We start from the raw sequence: 19,054 nt of genomic DNA, 5'->3' as shown, positions 1-19,054 counted from the left end.
TTATATGTCACAGCAATAAAGAGACAATAGGTGGGCTAATAAGTGTACCCTGGTTTGGGGTGTAAGTAAAACAAACATGAAAGCTCCTTGGATCTGTTCTTTTAACTGGTTGAGAAAATCAACCTCAGAACAGCAAACTCTGCTTTTCAAGTCCATTGGCAGTAATTTATGCATCCACAAGGTTTTGGAATTATGAAAGCAAACACAGGGGGAAGATGAACTTCTCAGTAATGCTGGAACTTAGTTACCATAAATAATTAACCTAATTAAAAAGTGATTAATTCAGTGTTTATGTTAATTCAAATTATCATAATCAAAATACAGAAAGATCCTATTAAACAGGTGCCCTCACTGTTAATAGGAAGAGAAGAAAATATCTCATTCAGATTGTTTCCTAATCTAAAGACACTAAATAGGTGTGTTGAACAGAAACATTTATCTCCCAGAAGACAGAGATGATTCCCACAACACGAAGTGTAAGAGTGGCTGGCCAGAGAGTGTTCTCCTTTAGGGATATCTGGTCAAGAACCTTTTTGAATTCAACAAAGGAAGAGAAGGAGAAAGTCATAAATTAGAATGTCAAGGACAAAAACCTGATGAACAAAAAAGGATGGCAGTGATGGGAAGCAAACCTGGACATTCACATTAATTGATCAAGGCATGTGGAAATATGAGGAGGCTTATTGCAGCAAGGTTACCTCATCCAGGACCTTGTCAACTGGGAAATTAAGGGAAAAGGAGGAAATCAGAAACTAAATTTTCCAAGACACACAGACCTAAGAAGAAGTAGATCTTGTCACTGGCAGTACCTGATGGGCTATCAAAAACCACAGACTGCACTTGCTGGGAGAGCAATCTGGACCTTGCAAGTGATCAGACTGTAAACTGGGGCACCATGAACTGGGAGGGCCCAGGAGTGCATGAGGGGCTGTGCAGGGGAAGAGAGAGGAACAAACAGGGGGAAGACACAAAAGGGTATAAAAGGGGCTGGTAAACCAGAGCTGGCTGAGCACTTGTTTGGCTGAGCCCTGCACCTGCCCACCATGGCTTGTCCTGTCATCTTACATCTTCTAATAAACCTTTTCATAGAATCATGAGATGGCTTGGGTTGCAAGGGACCTGAAATCCCATCTCATTCCAAGCCCCTGCCATGGGCAGGACACTTTCCACTGGACCAGGTTGCTCCAAGCCCCATCCAACAGGGTCTTGAGCACTTCCAGGGATGGGGCAGCCACAGCTTCTCTGGGCATTCTGCTCCACTGCTTCACTATATTCAATTAAGAATTTCTTCCATAGATCTAATTTAACCAGGCAGGAGGGACCTGCTCTGCAGCAGCTGGAGGAGACATCACCGCATATAACATCACTGAACATGTAGAAATACTTTTTTATAATTCTCAGACTAGGAGATTGGCCAACTTCTCCAACAGAAGGTACTTAAGGCTATACTATTTTAATGCTTGATACAGGAATACCAACAGATTAAAATGTGATTTGGATTTTTCTTTTTTAAAAGCAAGAGAAAGTAAATTTTTTAAGTGACTGAGGTCCTTAAAGTAGGCACAATGTGTAGTAGTTCTGTTATGGAAAAAATTAGTCATTTTATTAGGGGAAAAAAGACCTAAAAAAAGCACACTTTTCAGGCTTTAGGAATTGGAGCTTTGATTAATCAGAAAAAAAATGCAAATTTAAAGACAAGAAAATGATGTATATGGAAGAAGACAACATGTCCCAGCTTTGTCTCAGAAAAAGATAATTCACAGGGATTTATGGACATAATGAACTCTAGAGGACAAACAAATAGCAAGGCTTTTTCTAAGAAGAACAGCACAAGGCCAAAGCAGCACAATTGTACTGTAAAACTAGGCAAGTACTTTCAAAACCTAAATTTTAATAAGAAAAGACACTGTCCTGAGAACTCTTGTTATTAGATTGAGTAGCCAACAGATGTTTCAAAAGGTGACTTTGGGCTATTCCAAAAAAATATGACACAAGCTTTTAGGGGATTAGAAAAAATCTAGAAGGTAGTAATGTAAAAACTCCAATTTATTCACCAGTGGGAGACAATTCTGGCCAAAGCTATTGCAAAAATAGCATTGACTCTTTCATCTCCCCAAATGAAGTTGTGAATCTGATTTGCCATATCAGAGAATGCAACTGATAGCAGGCACTTCCACAAGCATCTGATGAGTTTGCAACTGGAAAAATAATTCAGAGAGTAACTTGATGTATGTAAATGTGATTTAAAAGAATTTTACAGTCTCAGATAAAAAACATGGAATACATTTACAAAGGCCACAGCAAAGTACAAGACACTGAGGCAAGTCATTCAGGCAATTGACACTGCATGGCTTGGGAGTTGCACAGCAAATTCATATTAGCAATTCAAATTGGAGCTTTCCTATCCAATGACATCCTGTTTGAACACAGCAGAGTACAAAAATGGACATGTTTCAGAGGATACAGGAACACTGCATTGGCACACAAGAGTGCAGAAGCAGAACAAAAAGTTCCTTATGCTAGTTAAATAAAGATAGAGATCAGGGAACTGCAAATGCATGATCTTGTCAAAATAGGTTATCCCTGCTGACACACCAAGAAATATTGGAATGTGCCCTGTACCTCCAATTATACCTCCTGAAACACAGACAGAATGGTTTAACAAGTGAACACACTACACAGACAGGTTCTAAAAGACATATTGATTGCAATTAAAGCAGTGAGTGTAACAAAGAATGTGTTTTATAAGCAGCCTGAGGAATGTTTGTGTTTGGATTTATTTTCTGCACAGAAAAGAAAAATGTAAAGACCTCAGTGCTGCATCTCCAAGAGTTGACCAGCCAATGCTGATCTGAGCAGAGCCAGAAAGAGACTCCAAAAAGCTGTCTCAGGCACTCTCCTCACACAGTACAGCTCTAACAAACCCATCTATCCTATCTCCTCTTCAAAACATCTTAATTAAAAATTTCAAGCATCTGAGGCAAGGGGATGAGATCTAGAGACAGGCAGCAGGACACAATCAATCCCAAATCTCTGGCTGCCCAGGGACACAAGGGACCCTTTCAGCTATCATGAGCTCTGGAAGTTACCCTGGCTCAATCATTTGTCTTGTGACAAAGTACAGAGTCAGAGAATCTTTGAATGCTTTGGGTTGAAAGGGACCATAAAAATCATCCAGTTCCAAACTTGTGCCATGGGCAGGGACACCTTCCACTAGACCTGGCTGCTCAGAGCCCCATCCAGCCTGGCCCTGAACACTTCCAGGGATGGGGCATCCACAAACCTCTAGGAATAAGTAGGTGGGAAGGAAATGTGACCTTCTTTCCACAGGGAAGTACCCCCTTTAGGCCACCTGATGGATGTCAGTAAAGCCACACTAGGGTTGGAAAGTGCTTGCTGTGGAGCTGGTGAGAGCTGGCACCCGTTTCAGACATGACAGCATCACAGAGCAGCACTGAGAAGGACAGTTCCAGGAGGGCACTTCCCTCTCCCTACAGTGTTCCCTTAAACCCAGAGATCAAGCCCTTCCAAATCTTCAGAGCTTCCTTCAGAGGACTGGTTCCCACATCATAGAGAGAAAAAAAATTCTCCTCTTCCTGCTGCAGCACTGAAGTGGAAGCAGGCAGAGAGAGGGGCCAGCTTTCCAGCTGGGAGTCTGCCACGTTCCTCTCTGTTCCTCAGTTCCATGACTCACCACTGAGACAGTGGGAGGACAATGCACCAAGAGGTTAAAACGTCCTCAAACATGAACAACAGCAGCAGCAAAATGAACTCACAGAGAACAGCTGTGGCCCTGTTTTAACAGAAAGGGTACTTATCTCAGTGGATTCTAAGAAGTTCCTAGACAGCCTAACCACCATCCTTTTCCAGTGGGGGATCTTTCCCCAGTGTATGCTGCCAAGTCCCTTCTCCAGTGTCATTTTAAAATGGTTCAGTGATGAGCCCACTTTCCTTGAAGCAATCCTCCTTACTTCAACTATTTTCCCCTTTGACATCCTGAGTTGTAAGAGCTCCACTTCTGCAAATCACGTCCCTTGGACAATCCTAGTAACACTCAGAGACTGCAGCTGATTATCAGCACAAATTTTGAAGGAAATTAGATGCAAGCACTGACCAATTTCTTGAGCACTTGCACTTCAGTTTTACTTACATCCTGGCCAGGAGGCCCCTGTGGTCCAGGGATCCCAGGCACACCACGGGGACCCTGAGAGGGAGAGAACAGACAAACCCAGTAATGTGAGTAGTATTTATGAGGTGCTTCTTAGCTGAGGAGAAATCCTTACCTTAACAGTAATTGGTGGAAAAAATTAACCAGCACCTACACAACTATGAGAGAGTTTAAGAAAAAATATAATTACAGCTCACACTGCACTATCCTGGTATCAGTCAATTCTGTGCCTCAAGGGACTTCATGTGCATCACTGAAGTCAAGCTTCCCATACATTGATTGGAGAGGTAATAATGACTCTTTACAGCAGGTGGGTTTTTGAACAGAGAGAAAATATGACTGAGCACAGGACAGTAGAGGAGAAAAGAAGGTCCATCTCCTCAGTTCCAGGCTATCACACTGCTACGACTGGCTGCTGTGCTGGAGATTCAGGCCAGTGCCTACTGAGACCATGGTACACAGCTGTTTGTGCCACATCAATTGATTGCATCCTTGAAAAACTGAATCTTGAGGGACTGAAGTGTATTTGGTGAATACTGAAATCTGTAAGATTTAAGTAAGAAAAATGTTCTAAAATGGTTTCTTTTAAACCTTTGGGGCCTTGGCTATAAGAAATATGCCTTTAATTATGTGCCTTAAAAATTATTTTTGAAAGAAGGGTGAAGGAAGTCACTCATTATTTCTCTTTTAGGACTACTGACACATAAGGAAACATTTCCACCAGGCCAAGGCTCTTGATCAACTCTTTCTCACAACTCAATATAGCAAAAAAGTACCTGGTAATACACAGAGGTTCTGGTGGATCAGCCACCCTGTGACCATTCCTGGAGCAAAACCAAAGTAATTACATCTGCCCTCATGAAATGACTGGCAAAAACATAATTAGTGTGGTTGTCCCCTCCCCAGAGAAATTTGGTATAGCTAGAAAGACATACTGTACCAGTGACCCTTTGTCTCCTGGGGGTCCTGCAGGGCCCTACAAACAGAAAAGACACAGCAATCAAGACACTTAAAACTCTCATTCAGCAGGGTGGGTCCTGCATTAAGCATTATTCTCTGCTCTGGGCTGTGTGCTGCACTCATGAGTGTGGGTGTGTGTGCACTGTGCCCACGAACAATCCATGCTCCTGGCTGGGTCTGGAGACACAGAACCACAGCACCCACACATCCCTTGGGCTGGGACAGGACAACTCCCCCAGGTTCTGAGGACCACTACAGTCAGCTACCTCTTACACAAGGAAAAACATCCCACAGGAACTCTGTGCTCTTTAATTTAGGTCAAAGCAGGGGGAGGGCAGTGGGATCATGCATGCTGTTTGTTTGGGGATGCAACTTAAAATGTGCAGCTGAGTAGAGGGAGCCACTGGCAGGTGCCCACTTCTACAGGAACATCACAGAAGTGATGCAGTGCCATATCCATCATGGGTGACTCAATCTGGTATTCCAAACACACCCAAAACAAGGCTTGAATAAACTGGCTAGCACTATAACTCCTCTCTCTTTCTGCTTTCTGTTTCAGGCACAGCAACTCATTAATCCTCGCAATGTCTCCATGAAAGAAGACACCTTAGTGCATGTTAAAGAAATGGCTTAATGCATAATTTAATTAATACCCACAAGGCAAGGCAAAATTGAAACCTTTCTACTTATACTGTGCATCCATGCTTTAGGCAGCTTCAGCATAAACATGTGAATTCACCCCAATTGTCCAAGTTGTCCCCTGCTCTGTTGGAAATAACACACTCTGCTAATGTTCAAGTTTATGGCTCGGTGTTATGTAAATTGTAACTCAATACTTCAGCAGATATGGTAAAAAAAAATCCTCATCTATATATACTTTTTGTGCAGGGAGCAAAGCCTGAGAGAGGTTAAGGGCACAGGAGGAAACAGGGTGAGGATTCCAATTAAAAAGAGTTGTTGGCTCTCAGCTCTGAAGCTGAAGTATTATAAACACAATTTTGTCACATTGCTAAAAAGAGTAAAGGCTGACGTCTTTAATTCAGCATGTAATATGCACTGAAGCAACTCCACTGATTTTATTCTGCTTTTTTTTTTTTTTTACTGTGGGATTCAGTCTTTGTGACAGTCTGCTAGATTCAAGGTTATACAGAGTTGGGTTTTTTTTCCAATTCCAGTCTTTGCACTGGAGCTGAGGTTATGATGAATCTACAGTGGAAAAAACCCCATCATAATAATGGTATGGTTGCTGTTTTGTTGTTGTTTTTTTTTCTTTTTTTAAAGAAGCATTTAGTAAAGCAAATTAAATAAATAAAACATATCATTTAAGAACAGTGTGGTGTGTAGGTGGCTACACATCCTGACAGTGGGCAAATAATGAAGACACCGAAAAAACCAATCTTCTGGTGTGAGACAAGAGATGTCTGCATTTGGAGTCAGGTCCTTAGTCATTTGTGTTTATGGAGATGAGGATGCTAATTCCCAAAGAAGAACAACTTTGTCATCCTGTGTACATCAGGATGCAGACATGAACTCATCTAGCCCTGGACTGAATCTAAAAATCTGTAATTAATGACTATCCACTAGTTCGTGATTTTCAAACAAGCCAGATACTCATTTGTTAATTTCATTTTAATTTAATTAATGGCTGAACATTGAGAAGTGCAAGAACACCACTGTTCCTTAGATAAATCATAGATAAATCTATAGATCCTTAGGTAAATCAAAGGACACCCAGGAAACCTGCAGTCACTGGTAACCCTGTGAGGACCATAAAAGCCATGATACAGTCACAGTGTGAAACAGGACCAATCCTGTCTGTTCTGACTCAGAATTCAGCATGGTAAAAGCAAATATTAAGTGGACATACACCTCAGAAGGCCAGATTTTTCAACTCATTACCCAGCAATATGACTTATCATTTCAAGGCAACTTCCTGTACTAATTGGGACATTTATATCTAGATAAACAGAGCACTAACAACCAAACACTGAGGATTGGTCCAGGATCATGGCATGCATAAGGTATTGCAAAAGAATGGCAGGGCTCAGATGTCCTCTTGCAATTACAGACACAAATAGCAATTGCTTCCTTCTAAATATATTTCACTAGCAAATTCAGTGCATAGCTGGAGGTCTCTGAGCAGGACTACTGCCAGAGCTCTGCCAAATCCCCCTCATTCCTTGAGGAGTTGTACATGACAAGCACTGGAGTGATCAAAGCCCAGCAACAGAAAAATCCAGATTTTCTGAGCAGACTCCTGTATACACCACACGACCAACTGACAGTCATGAGAGCAGAGCTGGATGAGGTCAAACCTACCAAATATTTGTGGGAAATCAAGGGCAGGAGGCCCCTCATGGAACACAGCAGTTTAAGCAATCTGATTTTGTATTTTGCTATTGGAGTGTCACTGTGTCACTGATGAGGCAATGTGTGCCACACTCATCCCTTCCAACAGGAGTTATAGCACAGCAGGGCTGTGTCTGTCCAGGAGACCAGAGCTGCTGCCTTGGCACAGATCTCCTCTCACATCCACAGCCAGGATGATGCACTAAATTCAGGAGTGACAGTCCAGTCAAAATTCAGGAGTGACACCAATCAATCCCACAGCACTTTTAACCCTCACAGCAGACATGTGACACGTGGGCTTCAAATGGCAGCCTCTGGACTCTTCTGGGATCTGAATCTTTAGAAGGCAAAATGTCCCACAGGCACAGGCACAGGTGAGCCCAGGCAAAGCATTTCCCAGGTGGCAATACCTGATTTTCTACCTCACTACAGGTTGCAGCAGGACCTGCTACTTACAGGGGGTCCAGGCAGGCCAATTCCTGGCACTCCTCTGTCTCCTGGCTGTCCAGGGAGGCCAGGAGCTCCCCTCTCACCCTGAAATAAAGGAAAGAGTTAAAAGCTTTGTGCACTGATGGGAAAATGTGCTGAAATGCAAGCAGGTGGTACACCAGAATGTCACATGAGTACATCTGGTCCTGATCCTGCCCACAGAGGGACAGAGTCTGCTTGTGGCAGCATGGGGACATGGCACAGTTACTGTCTCATCATGCCATGAGTGTCCTTTTCCACCACAGGGGCCCCAGCCCACCTCTGCAGGCTCAGTGTGCCACATCACATCACAGAGCTGAGTGCAAACACAATCTCTGCGCGTGTGTTCATTTATTTTAGTGCACTGCATCAAATTTCCAGTATTTCACAGAATCACCAAGGCGGGAAGAGACCTTCAAGACCAGCTAGTCCAACCACCAGCCCAGCAGCACCTCAATCACACCAAACCATCCCCCCAAGAGCCACATCCAGAACACTTCCAGAATCAGGGACTTCACCAGGGTAGCAGGCACTTTGCTGAGCACTAAGCACCATAAATCACTTTTCTCTCTCTGTGCTTCTGTGGTAGAAGGCTAAGGCACAAGAAGTGCTGAACACAGATCATTTATCTGGGGAAGATAGGATTAGGGAAGTTTTTGCTGCATCTTAATATTCTCCTGTCCTTTACCAACCTTTACTCACAGAAATTATTTTGGTAAAATATAAGTCAACACTTCTACCACCCTCTCTCGAGCACTGTACTAGAAAAGGAGAGCCTTCCCTTCTAAAAAACAGATTTTCAAAGTAAAACCCGAACAGCACAGAAAACAGCTTGACATTGTTCAATGTACACTGCAGACAGAGGGCTAAGAAAGAATTCAGCTGTAAGACTTTAATTTAACATCTGTTTTCTCGTTATAGGGAGAAATCAATAGGATTTTTATGGATTGCATTGCAGTTGGGAGATTTGGTCTGACGTTGGCAGTAGATTTATAACAACCAATCTTATTTATGCTATTTATTATGACATTATTTCTAGCTATATAGAAGCATGATAGAAAAATTGTTACCTGTGGATTCTGCCCACTCAAAATTAAATCTGCAATATCTCCTATTTGTCCCCTTTCTTGCTTTCTTCTTAAGCTAATCTTTTACTACAAAGAAATAATACTGCAAGGCCAGTGAGGAAAAATGCATTCTGATTAGTTCAAACACTCCACACATCCCTTATCAGTTATTTTATTCAGAAAGATAATTTTAATACAAAAATTTCAATAGTATTTTCCCACATACAATTAAGACTTTTATCATCTTCTGTTGCTGTTGAATAGAATACTTAATGAGATTTCTTTTAGTGGTTTTTTTTCTGGCTTTTATATTAATTCTCAGTCTATTAGTGTGTGTCTGTGTGGGTGTAGGTCTGTGTTCTGAACTGTCAAAGATATATAGAAAAGACTACAATGCATTTGTACAAAATGCATCAAAACTAAAAAAAAAAAAATCATAGCAGTTTGGTTATTTCAAAAATATGGGACGTAAATGGATTGGGTCTCATACTCCTATAATCCTGCTTTTATCATTTACAGAATCTGTTTCAACATTTGATTCTTCTTCCAGTCCACATCAGAAAGTGGTCATTTTGAAAAGGACAATTTCTGAAATGTCTGAATAAACCTTCAAGCACAATCCAGATCCTCCCAAAATCAAAGAGTTTTGCTGTTTTATTCCTTTCAGCAGAAGTTAGTGTCATCAACCACTTCAACTAGCCAGTCTTTCCTTCAATACAGGAGGGGAAACCAGGACTACCTGGTTCTACTGAAAAATAATTCACATCCTCCTTGCAGAGAGGTGAAGGGAGTGAATGTGAAGGAAAAGCTCTCTTTGAGGGCTGGCAGGTGGTCCTGAGAGCAGATCACCCCTGAGCCATGCAGAGTCTCCCTGGTTGTGGGGATTAAAAGGTCCCAGTCCCAGTTTCCCTGAAAAAGTGTGCACTGAGACATCCATCTGTGCTGAATTCTTATGGTGCTGGAAGGTACTTTAAATGTTGAATGTGAACACAGCTAATTCATAGCTGAGTATTTACATCCACAGACATGCTGGAATAATAAAGAAAGGAACCCTCTACAAGGCAAGAAATGAATTTTTGTGTCAGAGCTTTGCAAACTGTATTTTGCAGTGGCACACACCCCATGTTTGCACCATGCTCTTTTCTCCAGTTCAAGTGATTAAGATGAGCAGTCCACAATGAAGTCCAGGCTCACCTTATGTCCAAAGGGTCCTGGCAAGCCTGGTGGTCCTCTTTCCCCCTAAAGTGACAAAAGCAAACCAAGAAAACAGTCACCACCCAGCCAAACAAGAGCCTGGGCTTTGCTATAGACAAGGCAGCAATTCTCCCATCACTGTCCTCCTGAGCTCACACCGTCCTGGCAATATTTTACTGACAACATGTAACCAAATTAAACAATCTGCTAATTGGGCAAGAATTAAAAGCTTTTAGGAAACTTCCATCAAGCTAATAATTTCTGTACTAGTCACAAGGACAATGGTTAATCCTTGTGGAGGTCTCTGTTTTCAATGTAAACTTCAGAAATGTAAATCTTCAGGTCTCTCTGACTTTTTTTTATGCACAGATGAGATCTGGAGCATTTTCCACAGGCAGGCCTTCCATGGATTCAGGTAAATCCATGCTCTCCTGCAGGAGTCATGGTTGCCTGTTTCATATTGAACGAGTGAAGCACAAAGCTTGCCAGCAGCACTTACCCTTTCTCCATCTTTGCCCTTCCCAGGCAAGCCTGGCTCTCCAGCACGCCCTGGCTCACCAGGGGGCCCAGGTAAACCCACTTTTCCTTCTTTTCCAGGATCACCCTGTAGAAGAGAAGCCATCAGAATCATTAAAATACTAGACAATTACCACCTCAGATCTTTCACTGGAACTAAAAGACATGGATATTTATTTTCCTAGCTGTCTCATCTGGATTTCTTTTGGTATCAGAGGAAAACCCCGTTAATGGAAATTCTTTTCCCTCAGTATCTCAAGGCACTTGTAATTTCCATTAAGGAAAGTAAAAGAAGACTTCAAAATGCTTTGGGAAGCAGCTATATGTGGTGGTGTGCTCTCTCCATGGAGCACACCCCAACCTGAACTCATCAAAACTGGTTATCCCTGCTGTGACATGGATAGTGCTGGAATGTGCCCTGATCCCAACCTGATCTTTGCTTCCCATAACCCTGCCCAAGTGACACCCAGCAGCAGCAGCAGCAGCAGCACTGGATGCCTCTGGTTGTGATGGCTGCTCCTGACTCACAGTGGGTTCTGGGGAGGCAGACAACAACCCTGCAGGTGAGGGCTGGCTTGGGCAATGTGCTCTCCTAACCACAGTGCTGGTCAATGTCTTCACAAAATTGGGAGCAACTAACATTTACAGCCAGCATGAAAACATGAGCCAACCATCTTAACCACCCCCACCCCCAAAAAAACCCCAGTGCACAGCCCAGGGCTTGCACTGGGCTGCATGTCCAGATCTCCCCTTGAGCACAGATGCCTCTCAAGGCAACCCCTCAAATTATCACCTTATCACAACAGATACTCAGCAAACAAAAGGGGAATAAATGCATTTGAAACTCTGAAACCTTAGCTAAGTGATATAAAGGATTGGTTGCACACATATAATGCTTTAGACAAAATATTGATCAAGTTTGGGACTAACTTTGGATGCGGCCACACCTAAATTCCTCTCTGAGAAGGAGTTTAGAACACAAAGGGACCCTTTCTGAACCTCATGACTCAATGGAAGGGTCTCCCTGACAGTTTTGTCTGTCCCTGCCCTCAATGCAGTAAATAATCAAGTGTACCTTGCATTGAATCTTGTTAAATCACTGTGGCATTTACCACTGAACTTTATTAACTTGATGTCTTACATCAATAAAATATACTGTTCTTCTTTCTTGTGGGTGAAGTGCATCACTCTTTCTGCAACACTGGGAGGCAGAGCTCAGGAACTTGGAAGAAGATTTTACTGAAGGAGCTGGGATTCATTCCCTTTTAAGCCCCAAAAACACGGATATAGATAATCAAGTTTCTAATTAATCATTCCTACTACTGAAAATAAAGATCAGGACCCCAGATGGGGGGGCATGCTGAGCGCTCTGGGGTACATGACCAAACACAAGCCCCTGAATTCAGAAAGCTCATGAAAGAGGACAGAAAGCCAGTTTTTCTTCCAGCTTTGGATTTTCTGTGATGAATAGGAGTTTCTTAAAACACCAAATGCCCACTCTTGTCAGGTAATGAAGACCATAATTGTGTAGCAGTGACTTCACTACATCCACTCATATCTCAATGCTTTATTAGGTAAATTCTAAAGTTGAAACTGGGTGAAAACCTTACAGCACATGTAATAGAGGAGCTCAGACAAGATGAATTCATGAACCCATGTGTCTTAACCATCCATGAACCTACGAAACAATTTCCCAGTTCACACAGCATCTGTCCCTATTACTTAAAATGTTCAAGAAAAAAAAGAAACAAACCCATCAAAGAACCAACTCACCTTTTCCCCTTTTTCTCCTGCCTTTCCTGGGAGTCCAGGGCCTCCAGGCACACCCTGGAGAGAAAAGAACTTTAAAGCTTAGAAGTTTTTTTGTAGGCAGTATTTGATTTAAAACAAAGGGACAGACCTGTGGGTTCAGTATAGTTTATCTCAAGGGTCAGTATCAGCTCTACATTTCCCAGTACAGAAAACCTGTAACCCAGAGAATATCACAGAAGGTGTATAACAGATCCTTAAAGGAGGAATTTCTTTTACAATATAAAAAAAAAGCTGAACAGAAAAAGCAGAAACTGAGCTTGTACCAGATTTGTGCATTGTACCAGTAACTATTTCTTCTGTTTTGTGAAATTCTCAGTAGCTCCTAATATGCTGCCAACAACCCCCGATCACCACCCCTGTATGAGAGAAGCCAAAAGCCTCCCAACACTGGGAAATGTAGCTGTGTTCATTTCTTCCTCTATTGCAGTTTTCAATCCTTTTAACATCTTGGCAGGTCTCAAAGGATTCTGTGTCAAAATATAGATGATTTAGAGCTCTAAATTAAGTACTGTAACTTCCTAACCCACCAAAACATATTTTAGAATGGTACTCCATTTTAAGATGTGAAATCATGTCTTGGCACCATTAAGATTGGATTGACCTCAGAATGGATGTGATAATTATTTTCCTTTCTGCACCAGTAAAAATTATTTCCAACTATATTGGCTTTTATAGGTAATATATTGGTATTACTGGTAAAGAAGTTTGCTTAATGGAATATGAAATTGAAAAGTTCTTAATTTTCAATATCACCTTTCAGTTTGAAATTAAATCACTACATTAATACAATTAAATCAAATGCATCTTAACAATTAGTTGAAGGGCAATGTAAGTTTTCTTGGATTGCCCAGGTAATAAACTCTGGTTCTAACAGTGCTGTGATCTAACCCCTGTGCCTGAATACATCATATCCTGAGGTCTAAATGCTGTTTTTCACCTACTCCAGTCTAAGCCCAGTGAAACCCCAGGAACTAGAAAGATAATTACCCTAGTGGAGCTGGGAGTAGAGTTTGGGTAAGATTTTTTTTTAGCAAATATGAAAAATTTTGTCATGCACAAATTAATAGTGGTGATGAACCCCCAGGTAAGGGGACACTGCATTGATTTCAAGGGTCTTTAGGTTCAAATGCCTACATGCTTCCATAATAAAAGTGGGAGTTTACTATGTTATTTTTATACCAAGAACTCTTGTTTACAAAAGGAGAGGACAAATGAAAAAAAGGCAAAGAAAACAAAACCAAAGACACAATAAACATTGAAGAGTTGGCAGCAAAAATTGCTTTTAACAATCTGGTGAAGAAGCAGCTCTGCTCCTCCCCTTGATAAAATGAATATCAGAAGATAGGTAATGGATACACCATTCCCAGGTGCCTCCAGATCTTTCAATTCAGCCATAAGAAACAAGTTTAATGAAACACTGCCTTTTGAACTTCATAGTAATCCCCATGGAAGGGAAATCTAAACACATTAAATAAAGAAATCAGGGCACAGATGGGGAAAGAAATACACTGGTGCATACTTACCACATTTCCTGGCAAGCCTCTTGGACCTGGGGGTCCTGCTGGTCCACTCAAACCCTGTTTTAAGAAAAATGAAGTGTGTGTGTGTGTGCATATCACAAGTTGTATCACCATAGGAACAAGATGTTCCAAGTGAGATTGGATTTCATGTCAGACAAGGTGTTGTACATCAAGATGGCAAAAAACAGCACGTTTGTTTGAAACTTTTTAGTGTAAAGAGTAATGAAACAATGCAAAATGGATGAAGGCTCTCTTTGGGAGCTTAAAGCTACCTTCTACCAAAAGAAATCCTAAATCTAGCTCAGATACAGGAAGGAAAGTCTGGGCCAGAAAAATGAGAAGAACAGAGTAAAGAATGTTGATTTATCATAAAAAAATGTAGGTCAACCAAATATGCTTTGTTGACAATTCTACCTTTCTCTGCTGTGGGGAACAAAACCTGAAGACATTCTTTAGCACTAAACAGGTGAAATAGCCTAAACCATCCAGAGTGCATAGTTTTGAATTGCAGGTCTTTATCCATTTGCAGGTCAAAGCTTTGTAGCATGAAAAAGCCCACGTGTGTCTCCAGAATTTTGTGGGAGACTTTAGAGGACATATATTTGGGGATTTATGTCCCAACAGAGATGTATGTTTGGGGTTGTCAGGCTGTATTTAGAGGTTTCATGGAACCATAGATTTGGGTTGGAAGGGACCTTAAACATCATCTGGTTCCATAAATCAGATAATAATGTCCCTGTCACAAACAGGGACACCTTCCTCTAGACCAGCTGGTGCTGGGCAGCCTGTGCCAGTGCTTGATCCCCTTCAAAGGAAATAATTTCCTCCTAATACCAATCTAAACCTACTCTCAGTTTGAAGCCATTCCTCCTTGTCCTATCTCTCCATGCCCTTGTAGAAAGTCCCTCTCCAGCTCTGTTGTATTTCCTCTTTAGGCACTGAAAGGGGCCCTCAGATCACCCTGGAGCCTTCTCTTCTTCAGGCTGAACAATCCCAATCCTCTCAGCCTTTGCTCATAGCAGGGGTTTAAAGGTTTCCTCATTTCTGTGTTATTTACAGTCACTGGTCTATGAGCCAACAGAAACACTCAGAGCAGCAGCAGTCTGTGAAAGGATGGCAATAAAAGAAAAGGTGCCTGCAAATATCTGCATTTACATATCATAAACATCCTGTGAACCACCAGGATATACAAAGAAATAAAATGAAGGAATAGGTTTTTGTGGAATAGTTTTTGACAATTTATTTTCCTCCTCTCCAAAATACTAAAGGGTCCTTCAACCAAGAGTGAAAGACTCCTGAAAATAGGCAGTTCAGGGTTTAGGGTCAAAGCACTCCTTAGGGACAATACCTAAGCACAAGCCCAAGAAAGAAAACCATGAACACAAAGGTGGAAGAAGAAATTTCAGTGCACTAGGATGCATGATTTGGATTTCCTATTCCTTCCTTCTCCTGATCAGTTGTCCCCTCTCTCAATCATGATTTCAAACACTTCTTCAGTGTTTCTTCCTTCTTGGCTTGCACAGAAAATCTGAGGTCTTTTATTCAGCTGCAAAGGTTTATGTGCTCTTACAATAATAAAACCGGACTGGAATCCTTTGCTGTTCCTAAGCACACAGACAAGAACAGCACTCCCTACAACAAATGCCTCAAAAAGGGGTGTGGGATGAGTCTTCTGGATGAGCCAGTATTAAAAAAAAACCAGCAGAATTGACAGTGAAGCCTAAAAGCACCCATGATCACAAACCAATTGCTGCTGCTGCTGAGCAGTGAGCTGGGCTGACAGTGCAGTGCAGTCACAGTCACTCACAAAAGGCTGTTTTGTTAGGCAGGGAGAGATCTGAGCAGGAAAAGATGCACAACCTTGAGCTGGGCTGAATGGGACATTGATCTGTTTGGTGCAGATGGTCCTGTTTGCCCACAAACAGCCTCTTCCAGCTGTGGATGAGGATGGGCTCTGTGATCAAGCAGCCTGGGACTGCAAATCCACAAGATGTTGACGTCAGTGTCCCTTCAGGTGTGTTACTGCCAGGGGAAAATGCTGCAAGGGAAGCAGTTACTCACAGTCTCTCCAGGGGCTCCAGCCTCTCCTCGGGCTCCTTTCTCCCCCTTTGCACCCTGAGCAGAAAGGAGAGATACCAGCTGATTAGACATGGAAGGAGACCTCCTGCCAGACAAAAAGGCTTCAAGATGCCTGAATGTGTACTAGGAATTGGTTTTGTTAACCAATTCACAGAGGAGTTAATGGCTGAGCAAACAGTTCCCAGTTCTCCATGCAGCAAGAAAGCGAACTATAAAAATAAAACCCTGAGACTTAGGAGAGTTACTAATGACTGATCAGCTCAGATACTGTTTCTCAGCACAGGATGCTGAAACCTGCAGGTATTCATCTGGGTAGAACTCCTTCCTATCCTCAGGCCTACCAACTACTTAATTTCCAGCTGAACTTTGATGGTCTCCCTTCACAGAAGGCTTACCTACAGCTCTGAAATATAAACATCAGCCATCTAGAAATGGTAATAAGAAATCCCCATGCAGAGGGTTTGTCCTGATCATACATATCAGAGAGCCCTTTCTAAAGAATTTTTGCAGGACAAAGTCTACTCACTGAACTGTCCCCCATTTAGCAGATGTTAGTTAAAAGTTGCATGGCATTACTGTGTTTTTTCTTGGGTTTTTGGGGGATTCGTTTCGTTTGGTTTTTGTTGAGACATTCCTGGTAATTGAATCATTACTAATACTTTTATCTTTACATGGTGGTTTCCCTCCCTGGGAAACATTTTTGGCTTTTATTGGTTTTTGTTTTGGGTTTTTTTGGTTTGGTTTGGTGTTGATGCCCAAGTATTACTGATTACACAAGTTGAGCACAGCAGATATGATGGCAGAGTGAACACCTACCCATGATGAAAGGAAACACCTCAGTGCTGAGTGGAAAGAGTTTTGTGTGACACAATAAATTTTCTGAAGATGATTGAGACCATAGAATCATTTCATATGAGCCACTGCTCATTCCAGGTCAGATGAGCTAGGGTTGAATCTGACTGCTCTGCAATGTTTTAGAAATGTGATTTATCTGCAAGACTGTGGTTTGGTAGCAGCAGTACAAGATGCCCTCTTGGAGGACCATGAAGCTGGAAGAAGTCTCTCAGACTATACTGACCATGCTACAGAGATAATCTATCTCTGAGCTGATTTTCCTCCTGTTGTCCTGCAGTTCAACAGAAGTAAAAACCTGTACAGAACTCCCCAAACTTATGACAGTGAGAAAAAAGAAATGGGCTGCTGGGGTGTACAGGAAGGATTATTTACAGTGAAGCAGACCTTGAGGGCACTCCACTCATTTCAAAGATTTCCTTCAAGGTCCCCCTTACCTGTACTCCTGTAGGTCCTGGCACACCTTGCTCACCTGGGACCCCAGGTAATCCCTGCAAAACAGAGGGAGAGGTAAAGGAGCTCTTTCCACTGAGAGAAGTATGATTTTTACAGAGGCTATCACTGCACAGGGCTCTGTCTCTTCTGGGAGCTCCATCCAGAACAAGAAAGTCCAGAATACAAATGCAGTACCAAATGCACAATTTAGCTGGGCCATACCACTTCAAAATCCCTTAATAAATCCTGCACATAAATTACTGCCAGCCAAGCTCTGCCTAGCAAATCCCACAGTCCTTTTTTCAGCTACTAAGGCCCAGAACTACAGATTAGGTGCTTAAACTCCAGTAGTCATGTAGCTTCCTCTACAGGCAGTACAAAGATAAGCACCACTGTGGCTATTTCTGATGAGAGAAGCATCCCAGCTACAGAAGGAGCATGTTCTACCCTCTCCCTCCTAAACTCATGTCCTCTCTTGAAGTACTTGGCTGTACTTACAGGTTCTCCAGTCATTCCTCGATCTCCTTTGTCCCCTTTTGGTCCAGGTTCACCCTGATATAAAACAATAAGACAAAGAGAGAAATAAAAGCTATTTCCAGGGCTGGAACTCACACTAGTCCTGTTCAGTAAGTGGGCTCTTTCAATCAATTACCCATTTCTGACACAAAGTAGCTTCTTCAAAGACCTTGAGGTCAATGAGTCAAAACTGAAGGCCACACTAAGACATGGAGATCACTGTCTAGACTTCTTGGTCTGTTCTGAAACTAAGTGAAAAAATACTCAGCTTAAAAGGAGAACATTTTGCCCTCATGCAGAAGAGTAGCTACGAATGTACCCAAAATCAAAAAATTAATCTCTAATGTTTTAAAAGGCCACATGATGTGAACAACTGCCACTGCACTACCTCTCCACAGCCCTGATGTCATCCTACAGTGATCCCAGACACAGTTCCCTATTCCACTGTAAAAGAGAAGTGTTCAGTGATCATCTGGAGCATTTCCAGAGGTGGGCACTGCACAGCAATTCCTGATCTCTAGTTCTATTACCATACATCCATGCAGCTTCCTCTCCCTCCTGCATGTCAGTACATTTTTTCATGCACCACCATCACTGCCTAATAAGATTAATTTATTCCTGTTCTTCCTCCTTACAGTAAATTGAATACACATTCAGACAGAAGTTCATCAGCTTTGTCCTGTGGTCTAGAACAATAATCAATAAATCCATATATCTGCTTTTTATAAATTGAAAAGGAAAGCACACTATTATGGAACTAGGTGGAATAAACAAGGCACTACAGAAATACTCACGTCTGTATATTGTTATGAACGTATGTATTCAGGCACCAGCAATCATTACGTATTCATTATTTATCATACCAAGTGTTTCAATTATGCAATCAAGGAAGAGTAAGAACATCAGTGATTTAAGCTACACACACAAGCAAGGAATAGTGATCAGCCAAAATGCAGAGCCCAACAAATCAGCTTGAATTTTATTTACGTCTGCTATTTGCCAATCACTTATGCAACACCTGGGAATTCACAGTCCATTTTCAAATGATTCGCTAACAGACAAAATAAGTGTAGTTGCATAAATATTACTTATTCTTGTATTAATTATGCATTATGAAT

The 19,054-nt window shown here is 41.9% G+C and overlaps 1 protein-coding gene across 1 annotated transcript in view; it reads right to left on the bottom strand.

Annotated features, from left to right (window-relative positions):
• Positions 1-19,054, bottom strand: part of COL22A1 (collagen type XXII alpha 1 chain) — a gene marked incomplete at both ends in the record, with an annotated part of 216,583 nt that overhangs the window by 50,017 nt on the left and 147,512 nt on the right. The window contains 10 exons of the mRNA XM_084212415.1: positions 4,151-4,204; positions 5,109-5,144; positions 7,934-8,011; positions 10,207-10,251; positions 10,706-10,810; positions 12,496-12,549; positions 14,058-14,111; positions 16,116-16,169; positions 17,423-17,476; positions 17,919-17,972. Of these exons, the coding sequence (XP_084068541.1) occupies positions 4,151-4,204; positions 5,109-5,144; positions 7,934-8,011; positions 10,207-10,251; positions 10,706-10,810; positions 12,496-12,549; positions 14,058-14,111; positions 16,116-16,169; positions 17,423-17,476; positions 17,919-17,972 (588 nt within the window). The remainder of the gene's footprint in view (positions 1-4,150; positions 4,205-5,108; positions 5,145-7,933; positions 8,012-10,206; positions 10,252-10,705; positions 10,811-12,495; positions 12,550-14,057; positions 14,112-16,115; positions 16,170-17,422; positions 17,477-17,918; positions 17,973-19,054) is intronic.

Source organism: Fringilla coelebs, assembly GCF_963513975.1.
Source record: "Fringilla coelebs genome assembly, chromosome: 1".
NCBI classification, from domain to species: domain Eukaryota; kingdom Metazoa; phylum Chordata; class Aves; order Passeriformes; family Fringillidae; genus Fringilla; species Fringilla coelebs.
The sequence above is the reverse complement of the archived record's forward strand: the minus strand, read 5'-3'. Positions and strand labels throughout refer to the sequence as shown.